The sequence below is a fragment of the Trichechus manatus genome, unplaced genomic scaffold (genome assembly GCF_000243295.1).
Source record: "Trichechus manatus latirostris isolate Lorelei unplaced genomic scaffold, TriManLat1.0 scaffold00006, whole genome shotgun sequence".
Taxonomy (NCBI): Eukaryota; Metazoa; Chordata; class Mammalia; order Sirenia; family Trichechidae; genus Trichechus; species Trichechus manatus.
In genome coordinates this window covers 28,131,343-28,143,035 of record NW_004443942.1, presented here as the reverse complement: position 1 = coordinate 28,143,035, position 11,693 = coordinate 28,131,343, and the positions used below count along the sequence as shown (strand labels likewise).

The window sequence follows — 11,693 nt, the reverse complement described above, 5'->3', positions numbered from 1 at the left end:
GAAGTTATCTCCGAGGTTCACCGTTCAGTCTGGGAGTGGACAGCCCCGTAAAACCAAATGGGACTAATGAGGTACAGCAGTCCAGTGACAAGGGCCAGAAGGCAGAAGGGGACAAGGAAGCTGGCGATAGGGAACCCAAGGTTGAATAAGGATATTGTTGATGTGTTGTGAGGTTGTTAACCATTGTCATAGGGCAACATGCGTAGTGACTGTTAAATGAGAAACTATTTTGTTCTGTAAGCCTTCATCTAAAGTGAGAATAGCAGCACAATTGGAAGAGCGCAGTCGATGTCACTGAACTGTTCATGTAGAAATTTTTGAAATGGTGTATCTTTGGCTATGTGTATTTTTACCAAAAAAAGAAAAGGTTGAGAAGTTAGAGGGTTGACATGGGGTTGTTAACCAATGTCATAAAACAATATGTGTGCTACTGTTTCATGAGAAACTATTTGTTCTGTAAGCCTTCACCTGAAGTACAATTAAAAAAAAAAGGATTTGTAGGTAAGTCAAAACAGGTGCATATGGTTATTCACCCTTACTTTAGTGCAAGAGAAAGGGCCCTGGTGGTGCCGTGTTAAGAGCTCAGGCTGCTAACCAAAAGGTCGGCAGTTTGAATCCAACAGCTGCTCCCTGGAAACCCTGTGGGGCAGTTCTACCCTGTCCTATAGGGTCACTATGAGTTGGAATCAACTCGACGGCAATGGGATTCAGTGCAAGAAAAGCCTCCAAGCTTTTTCAGTGATTTACAAGCTGCACGTGCACCAAGTGAAGGTGACTGTGATGAATTTGTTCCAAGTAGGGGTTGGTTCAATTCTTTCAAACTGAGGGCAAATTTACAAAACATTAAAGGGCACATAGGAGTTATCCATAAGTCGGACCTTTGTAACCTGGGGACTTACTGTATTGGAGACACTGGAGGGCTATCAATGCAGCCCAGGACTTGAGAGGCCAAGATCTCAGGGAGAAGGATAGCATGAGAAGTAAGCCTGAGAGTCTAAGCTGCTTTTCAACTCATCGCATTCACTGATTTACAAGCAGAGGCTGAGAAGCTAAGATGAAAGAAGCTAAGTGGCTGAGAAGCTAAGTAGAGCTACAAACAGACTCACAGTACTACAAAGATAAAAAACTAGAGTTCAGGGTCTCCAAGAAGGAAGGGCTATGGTTTACCTCGAAGGGCCACAGCCTAAGAATAAGCCAGAACTAGAACTAGAACAACGGGCGCAAAGCCAGAAAACCAGTCTTGAATCAGCTCAACCCTGTTTGGATTAAGGTGATCTATTCCTATCTGACTAATTGCTTGCAAAACGTTAAAGAAAATCTTCTCTAGAGAAAGATAACACCATCCAGAGCCTCTACAATTTTCAAACACAAGGCTCAGCTCCAAATAAAAATTACCAGGCACACAACAACACAGGATGAAAAGAAGGTACAGATAATATAAATGGACAAACAGAGTATCTCAGGGGTTGGTGTTATGAGACATGAACTGTAAAATAAGTAATTAATACATTCAAAACAAATGACAAAAACTGAATTTTGGCAGAGAACTGAAATCTATAAAAACAGATATTTCAGAACTATTTTAAAGATTATAATAACTGAAACACAGATGGCTGAACAGCAGATTAGACAGAGATCAAGAAAGGATTAGTGAACTAAACTCTAACTAGTAGAAAATATTCACAAGTAAGTAAAAAGAAAATAAAAAAAGTATGGGGAATACTGAAAAGAGCATACATAGAACATGGTAAAAATGTCAGGGCCACAGGTAATATATGAAGAGGTAACAGCTGAGAAGTTCCTAACACTTATAATAATCTCTACAAAATCTCAAGCAAAATAAATACTAAGAAAACAGCACCAAGGTACATCATAGTACAATTACTGAAAAACAAAGAGAAAATCTTAAAAGCAGCCAAATGAGGAGGAAAGCATATTATCTTCAAAGGAACAACAATCAGATTGTGATTTATGGTTCTGTCTGATTTTTCCCCTGAACTACGTGAGGACAGGGACCCGGTCTTTTTTATTCATTATATTCCAGGCATCAGTCACAGTTGTTAAATATTTGTTGAATAGGAGGCCCTGGGCATGCATAAAGCTGCCTAAAGTTGCTTAAAATTGCAAAGAAAAGAGTTAGGGAAAAAAAAAGAAGTGACTTATTCACACACACACACACACACCCCATTTGTATGCACTTAGCCATTAATGGACTATTTGGGAGTACTGGAGAGGAGCTTGAAAATGAAAACCAAACAAGACTGCCAATCTCTGAGCAGGAATGAGCGCCATTTTCAACCAACACAATCAACCAGAGCATAAATATACTCACCAGCCAAATGACTTGTGCAAATAGTACAACTGCACTCAGCCAGGGAACAGGCAGGAGCAACTGAGGGAGAAAGAAATAAAAACAACCAGAAGATTCTTCCTACTCTAATGGCCTCAGCATTATAAGTAATACCCATCCCATATAATCATTTTTCCAGATAAGTTTGAGTTAGCTAGTCTGGGCATGGCAGTCACTATAAATGCTCAGTACCATTAAGTTTAAGCTAACTGCCCTCTCTCAAATTCAAAGGAGAAAAAAGTGGCTGACTTGATGTCAAATAATCACAGGAAACCAAACTCGGTGGCACTAAAATGTTACTCTCAGACATCTGCTCAATTCCACTGCACAAAGTTGGCAAAGTTGGCTCCTCTGGAAAAAAACTGAGTAAAAAGGTCTCACTAGTTTGATTTTTCCAGAAATCAGATAACAGGCAGTCTTGCATTTGTGTATAAAAGGTTGCTGAGGCTGAACCAAGTCTCAGTGGGCTTGAATGAGCTAGTCAAGACCTTTCCCACATGTAAAATAATGTGAAAAACCTAGGCTGAAAAGCGACCCAGGCTTCAGTGATCCACTGTCTCCACCTGGGCTGGCAAAAAGATAAACCAAATATTGAGAAAGCATCATGCTCCTGAATCTTGGAGAATATTTATGAAAGCGAATAAGGTGAACAAATAAAGTCGATGGCAGAAAAACAATATGCAACCCACTTCCTTGTTGTCCAAGGCAAATCTGTTGCTTAAACAATAACAACATAATCTAATCAGTAAACTTCCCAGCTGCCAAAATTATACAAGCAACTTGCCTATTTAAAATGTCACATTTCCCATCTGATATAAATATTTGCCTTCCGCTCACGTTCCTGAAGTGAAATACAAATTAAGCACAAACTAAAATTCACCTTGGCACAGGCTATTTTTTTTTTTTCCTTTCAAGTGACCCAGACTGTGCATTATGAAAATCGTGACGCGCTGGTGGACTTTTCGGTAATTGGAATAGATCACTGAAGCCTGGGTGGCTTTTCAGCCTAGGTTTTTCACATTATTTTACATGTGGGAAAGGTCTTGACTAGCTCATTCAAGCCCACTGAGACTTGGTTCAGCCTCAGCAACCTTTTATACACAAATGCAAGACTGCCTGTCATCTGATTTCTGGAAAAATCAACTAGTGAGACATTTTTACTCAGTTTTTTAAATAAAGAAGTAGACCTAGTAATAAAAAATGTATAACCTTAAAAATGTTTAAAGAAAACAATGTGAAAGTAATGGAAAAGGTAAAAAGGCTAATTTAAAAGACTGACATAATAAGAATCATATATAAGGTTTTAGTAAGAGCTCACTCAAGCAATTCTTTGACTATGTCAGTTTATATCAGTATACAAAACCTTCTCATTACAGGCAGGAAGCACAAGATTTAAACCATCACAAAAATGTCCAACACACGTACTTTTGTGTCCTCCTATAAGATTAATTTTCAATGCAAGTGTACTACATGCAGACTAGAACCATTTGTCTCCAATGTCATCCACAGACCACCAGTATCAGAATCGTCTGGGATACTGGTTAAAAAAGCAGATCCCTACATACCACCAAAGCCCATCTCAATTAGACTCTCTCTAGGGCATAGGACTCAGGAGTCTGCATTTTTAACAAGCACCCCCTCCCCAACAGTGACACCAAAAAGCAATGTGCTAGGCCGGCAAATACAGCTTCCTGACAAGACCTCAGCACTCCCTTCTAATCCAGTCGGAGCCCCTAAGCTGCTCTTACATAGAAATCCAGAGATGCCTAGGGTATTAAAGTTAGAAAACCTCCCCCTGGAGGATGTGATTCCTTTAGCTCTCTCATCTCACTGGAGCCAAATAAGTTAACTGAAAGTCTACTGGTTAATAGCGTGCTTGGGAAACAATCCCCGCAATGGAGTAGTGTGGATTTTTCAGAGTAGATTAAAAATATTAATTGCTTCCAGTTATCAAAGCCTCTCAAATTCAAGCTGTCAGAGAATTCAGAACAAGGGCTTCTACAACCAATTCATAGATAGTCTCCACCTCCAAATCAACTGCACCCAGTCACCGATTATAAGATCTACTGCCAACAATAATGGCCATAATTCAAGTGTTTTTGTTTGTTTATTGCTGTAGTTTAAATGAAGTTTACATTTCAAGTTAGTCTCCCATACAAAAATTTATACATACATTGTTATGTGACCCTAACTGCTCTCCCCATACTGTGACAGCACACTCCACCCGATTCCCCACGTCCATTCAACCAGCTCCTAACCCTCTCTGCCTTCCCATCTCACCTCCAGACAGAAGCTGCCCGTTTAGTCTCTTGTATCTCCTTGAGCTAACAGGCACACTCCTCACGAGTATCATTTTATGTCCCACAGTTCAGTCCAATCCCTGTCTGAAGAGTCAGCCTCGGAAATTTTCTTAGTTCTGGGCTGATAAGAGAATCCAGGGGCCATGCTTTCCAGGGTTCCTCCAGTCTCATTCAGACCATTAAGTCTGGTCTTCTTACTAGAATTTGAGTTCTGTACCCCACCTTTCTCCTGATCCATCAGGGACTCTGTCTTGCGTTCCTTGTCAGGGTGGTCATTGGTGGTAGCCGGGCACCATCTCTCTCTTCTGGTCTCCGGCTGATGAAGTCTCTGGTTTATGTGGCCCTTTCTGTCTCTTGGGCTAATACCTTCCTTGAGCACAATTCAAGTTTATGACGACCTAAAGACTGTGAACAACACATATCACACCCCTGGAAAACCGTCCCTTCCCTAGTATTTAACATTGATTTTGAGATATTCTTGCATATTAAATCAGCAATGAGAGTTTTCAAAACAAATAACCACAATTTGAACATGCTTCAAAGGTCTTTTGAGCAAGGAAGGATACCTATGCTTACACAGAAGTTTTAGCCAGGAAACAAGCATCATAAACATCGACAGACTATCGTTAAGAAGCCTCCTCCAGTCCAGACCATGAGGAAAAATACTCCAGAAGGAACATTTATAACATAACTTTAGCATTAAGTGTTTTGTTTTACATATTTAATAAGTATTTCTAAAAGCAAAAATTTGGATTTTATTTTCTTTAGTTTTGTGATCAATTCTGATATTTTTATGACTTCTATGGTCAATTGATAATTTATGAATCCCTCAAAAACAATCTCAATTTACCACACATGCATCTTAGAAAGAAGGGTTTGACAAACCATGGCGCTACTTGAGATAGCCAAGAATCAATCAAGTGGTAAGTTGGAGAGGGGCCACCTTTATTTCATGTAAGACCAAAGGCTTTACAATATCAACAGCTAAAATCTTCTTTATTGAAAAAGAAGTTTCACAACTCCAGTTTTCCCTATCTCAGAGGAGATAGAAGTACCAGTACCAGCTGGTGTTGAGTTGATTCTTAGTGATGGTGAGCCCATGTGTGTCAGAGTAGCACTGTCCTCCAAAGAGTTCTCAATGGCTGTTTTTTTGGAATTAGGTCACCAGGCCTTTCTTCCAAGATGCCTCTGGGTAAACCTGAAACTCCAACCTTTTGGTCAGCAATCAAGCACATTAACCATTTGCAAAACCCAGGAAAAGGTAGAGGTAGGGGTTTCTGAAAAAAAAAAAGAAAAACTGTCTAAAGCCTTATTTGTAGTTTCTAGAACGAGGGCAAGAGGTATAGAAAGAAAAATAGAAGGCATACCCTTGCTCATTTGGGGCTTAATATCTTCATCCATGTCCAGATCTTCTAAATCTAGGAAATTGTCTACCTAGAAAAAGATTAACAATATTTTTATGCATATTAGACCTAAAGGAAAAATGCAATTAAGAGTCAATGATCCACTTCCACAACACTCAGCTGAGCAGCTGAATCTACTTATCTCATTATCTTTGAGTCCCAGCAAAAGGGCTTTGTGTTCACTGTGCTCTCCTAGAGACATCTGAAAGCAGCAGTAAATTTGGAAATTGGCCTGGATTTTGTAGGCACCATAGTAAGATCTCTATACTCAAAGGGAAAAAAAAGTTTGGAGATTTTTTGAAAAGGGATTTTGTTCCAGATTCTATCCCAGAATACATATTACCATCATGACAGCACAAAATGATGTTCCTGTTTTTTTGCTTTCGTTTTACTTACGTTCTCAAGCAAACAGTAAAGTGAGTCTATTATCACAACAGTGTGCTTTCTTATTACACTCGGAAGAGCCAGAGAGAAGGAACCAAAGAAAGCAGGAGAGGGAAGTTCATTCAAAACAAAATCATCCTGCCCCAGGTAAATCGCAAGAGAGGTGAGGAGAGCAAAAAATCAAGTGTTCTCTCTTTCGAGCCAATAAAACTGAAAATTACTTCAAAGGTAAAAATCAAAGCAAATGACCTTTACAGACAAAATAGCAGTATTTCAATGAAACACTATTCCACGTGGAACAGTGCTTTCCACAGCAAGCTGACAATGAGACATTTTAGTTTAACAAAATGGTAACATTTCAAACGTTAACTAATCCATCTCAGGCGAATATCAAACAGTGTAAATAAGAAAATGATTTCTCTGCTGGTAAGAATGAGACCCAGTGGAGTAAAGGCATAATGTCACACACCTTTTATTTCCATGACCTAAAACACGTGCACGACAAAATATCTTACAAAGTTAGATTTCATAATTGGAATTCAAAAGACATCTCCCAACTTGGTAAGTCAGACCAGGGCTATTACGTAGCACTTAAAGGTGCTAGCTTCCATTGTTTTTACATACATAACTGTCCTTATTTCTTGGCATGTAACAGTAATGCATTTAGCTTACATGTGATAGTTTCAGTACTAAAACTTGAGGATCTGTTGTACTCTTGTTTCTCTTAATGGTATATGCTAAGGCGAACTAAAGTCATGTTCTCCTATCAAAGCACTCCTCCCATTTGTTAAGCTTTGAGGAAAAAACATCCAGAATTCAGCCAAGCAAGGATAGTTTAAGGGTCTCAGACACCAATTAAAAAAAAAAAAAAAACCTGCTGAATTCTCCAACTTTGTTTGAGAGACAGCAAACGAGTCCTGTTTTTCTGCTGCGGAAGAAAACCGAATCATGCCTTACCTTCACCTTTCCTGCCCGATTCAGATCACCTTGAAAAGAGCTGCCAACTTTTTGGCCTTCGTCCATCATGATCTGAAAATACAGTGAAAATATATCGATGGCAAAATGAAACAACCAAAAATAAAGTAGCCGATTTTGTAGCCCTTCAGATGATAAAATTCCCCTTCCGTTTTTGGTTAATTAGCTACCGGTGATGGACCGGATTCACTAAGCCACAGCAGTGGTCAGGGAACAGGTTTCAAGAGGTCTGACTTCTACTTCCGTCCTCTAGACTCATCGCAGGATAACCCAGAGTAGACTATGTAACCTCAGTTTTCTCATGTGTAAAACAGGATCACTCCCTACCTCATTACCCCACCTCCCAACCCAGCCCACCTCAATGAAGCCCTGAAGAACAAATTTTCAAGTTACTAGAAAACAATGCCATTCAACACTTCCTTGCCTCTTACATGCTGGTCAAAGACTTAATATGTAATATAATCTCAATGGCTAATGATTGCCAGTAGGAAAAAAATAAAAAAAGTTCATGGCTCACAATCATCTCAGTAGCAGAAAGGTCTGGAAATAAAGAATTATGGACCTCTGCTATATATAAACACATTTCTAACAGAGATGTGTTCCCTTGTATAAAATCACAATATCATAAACAATTCCTTTCACAATATCACAAGGAAGATATGATGAGGCAGAAAGCAGAAACTCAAATGGCTAAGAAAATAGAGAAGCTCCCACTAGGACTCCTTGATAATTAAAAACCACAGCTAAAGAGGCTTGAGGATTAGGAAGAGAGCACCCAACATTTATTGACCAAATCTTGGAAAAACCAGGATAATAGATTCTACTTGAAATCTAAGAGATGAATCTAGGACAGGTAAAAGAAAGTTCCACTTTACACAGAGCATTGTACAAAAGAACTCTTCTATCCCAAACAGAGGATAAATTAAAAGAAAGAAGTAATTTCAAGAATAATTTATAGATAGCAGATACTTAAGAGGCTTTTAATGAAAACTGGAGATTAATCAAGTCGTGGTCTATAAAAATGACACGGCAGCAGCTGACCTCTAACTTCACAAGGGAGAAGGAGAATCAAGATCAATAGCCCAAGGGTGGTTCCTATGAGATGGAGGTCAGACATGCCTCCTCTCTCCAACATTTTTACCAATTCTGACACCAAGCCATCCCTCCCATAGCACTCTCTACTTCTCTCTTGGGTTTGATAATTCATTGCAATGGCCGCACAAAACTCACAGACAATAGTCACGATTATTGGGTTTATTAGGGAAATACCAGGTTACAATTCAGGATCAGAAAGGACTCAGGATACAGTTCTTTGGTCAGGACAGTTTCTCGGCCGTGCCCACAGGCAGGCCTCTCCCTGGTCCTCAGCCTCTCAGCCCTTGGCCCCCTTGGGCTGGGCTGGCTCTGCCCTGCTTGGGCAAGTGTTACAAAGCTCTTTAGCTCTATGGATAAGTGCCCAGAGGCACCTCACTCTGCCAGTGAGCCTCGGCCCAAAGACTCTCAGCTCTCTCGTTCCACGGGTCATCAAGCCTAGCTCCGTCAAGTGCCTGGAGCCACCCTACTCCTCCAGCAAGCCTCCTGACCAAAGGTGCTCAGCTTGCCAAGTGTCTAGAGCCACCACACTCTCCAGCAAGCCTCCTGACCAAAGGCACTCAGCTTTCTCACTCCTTGGGCCAAGAAGCCCACCGCGCCATCTCCTGCTGGTCTCCTGGTCCTGCTGCCTCTGCTGCCGCTATTTCTCTGCCACTGCTTCTTTCCATCTCTTGCCATCTCTGGTGTTACAGCTGTCTCCTGGGTTTAGGAGGTTCCCAGCGCAGGGACCCTGGGCCCAAAGGATGAGCCCCACTCTAGTCTCTTCTTTCTTGATGGCAATGAGGTTCCCCCGTTTTGAAATTGGCTCTTTTAAGCATAGTGGGATGGCAAAACTGACCAATCCCCTCGTTAGAGTTCCGTATACTTTATTTGCATGATCTCACTCTCACAAGGGTGCCATACACCTTATTTGTATTATTAGCAAGCTATCCAATCCCCTTGGTGGGCCACAAGCACCCTATTTACATAGTCCCACCCAATCTTTTGGTGGGAGTTACAAGACTATGGCTAGAAGGCCATATAAAGTAATTCACTCCACTGCATGGTCATAAACATTGGCTGTTGAAATAATGAAATATAATAACGATTTTCAATAAAGTTTCCCAATGACACTCCTCCTAGAATTAGCAGTCTGAGTTACTGCTCCAATAACTGCCCAGTATTTCTTATGTTCTTATGAACCTTCTTTTTTAAAACTGATGAAAGATACTTCTTTTTTCTCATACTGTTTGTACAAATTTGCTGTCTTATTACCTGTTCTTCTTCCGAACATTGTGATAAAGTACGAAGAAAGATGGTTTTATTTCTAAGATGGTGGTCATTTGGTTCCATTTTATGAGCAAATTTTACTGAGGTAAATACGTTCTCTAAAGAATCGGTTCCAAACGCTCCCTTTTTGGTCCCATTATCCTCTGAAATGAGAAGTTACATAATGTTAGAAAATATTTACCACACCCATACTGGTTTACTTTATTAAGAACCTTCCTTCCAAAAAATGAATACCTTTCAAAGAACTCTAATGCTTGAGGTATTGCACACTCTTAACTTTACAAAATTATTTCTATAAAACTATTTCATTCAACATTCAACAAATATTTATGGAGTGCCTACTATGTACCAAGCACTGTTCTCAGCCATTGTTATAAAGTTAATAAAGTACAATATTTGCAAGACTCTTTGACATTTTCAAGAGAAAATTATTACCTATCCCAATTTTTTCCTAATTTGAGGGTTTTTTTTTTTTCCTTCCTTATATGGAATGTATAGATGACTTTAGAAAAGTCCCAAGAGACAAAAAAAAAAGTAAAATTTGAAAATCACTTATAATCCTACAAGCCAGAAACGCCACAACAAATTTTTTCAGTAGCTATCTTTCTATTCTATTTTTTATTCATCCATGTACTTCTAAAAATCAAAATAGAATCATATTGTACATATTGTATTATACCTCAACTTGACACTTAGTAATATGGTTTTATTATAAAATTATACAATATAACTTTCCATGTTATTGAATATTCTTCTACACCATTTTAATGGTTATAGAGAATTCTACTGTAAAAATATGATATAGTTTATTTAACTAATGTCTTACTCATGCTTGTTTAAAACTATAAATAATGAACACCTTCACACTAAATCTGTGCACATTCATGATTATCTCCTTAGGATAAGGAAAGAGTCTAAGATTAAATTCTAAATTAAAAGACTGAGAAAATTATATCATGATGTCATTAACAGAAACGTAGGGGAAAACAAAATGGAATAAGTTTGGGGATGCCTGATGAATTGAGTTTTGGCCATGCTGCATTTGAGGTATCAGGGGAAATCCTGGTGGAAATGTCCCGGGGACAGACATCACAGACATCAGAGCTATTAAGTGTAGAGATCCGGTAGTCAATCACCCTGGGGTGATGGTTTAAGCCATAAAGTTATTTTTAATAGTTGTTGTTTTTAGTTGCTCTCAGCCATCAAGTCAATTCCAACTCATGGCAATCACGTGTGTTATACAGCAGAACTGTTCCACAGAGTTTTCTTGGCTGTAATCTTAACGGAAGCGTAATGCCACGCTTTTGCTTCTGCAGTACTGTTAGGTGGGTTAAAACCACCAACCTTTAGGTTAGCAGTAGTAATATTAAAATTAGTAATACGGGTTAACATTTATTTGGTGTCAGACACTTTTATGAGCATCTCATGAATCATTGCATTTAAGCCTAACAAACCTAGAGGTAGCTACTGTTACCATTCCCCACTTTGTTAGTGTGTGCTATCAAGTCAATTTTTGACTCATAGTGACCCTATATGACAGAGTAGAATTACCCCATAGGATTTCCTAGGCTATAATCTTTACAGGAGCAGATCACCAGGTCTTTTCTCCCAAGGAGTGACTGGTAGGTTCAAACCACCAGCCTTTCCGTTAGCAGCCAAGAACTTAACCATTGACCCACCAGGGTTCCTTCATCCGCACTTTATAGATGAGGAAACAAAGGCCCACAGAGAGATTAAGTAACTTGCTCAAGCTTACACAGCTAGTAAACGGCAGAGCAGAAATCTGAACCCAGGCCTATCTGACTCTAGAACCCATGTTCCTACCCAGTGTGCTATGCCACCTAAAATAGTATGACAAATGAAAGGAGAGGGGCCTTAGAGAAGCAAGGAAAAGAAGAAAAAAAGCCCAGAAGGGAGACA

At 39.5% G+C, this 11,693-nt stretch overlaps 1 protein-coding gene across 3 annotated transcripts in view; it reads right to left on the bottom strand.

The window, feature by feature from the left end:
* IFTAP (intraflagellar transport associated protein) overlaps positions 1-11,693 on the bottom strand; it is a 91,254-nt gene that overhangs the window by 21,587 nt on the left and 57,974 nt on the right. For 2 of the 3 annotated variants that reach the window (XM_023738424.1, XM_004369809.2), the window contains 3 exons: positions 9,759-9,916; positions 7,395-7,466; positions 6,018-6,084 (listed from right to left, as the gene is read on the bottom strand). The exons of the other annotated variant lie outside the window; for it this stretch is intronic. In XM_023738424.1, the coding sequence (XP_023594192.1) occupies positions 6,018-6,084; positions 7,395-7,466; positions 9,759-9,916 (297 nt within the window). The remainder of the gene's footprint in view (positions 1-6,017; positions 6,085-7,394; positions 7,467-9,758; positions 9,917-11,693) is intronic. 3 annotated transcript variants of the gene reach the window in all.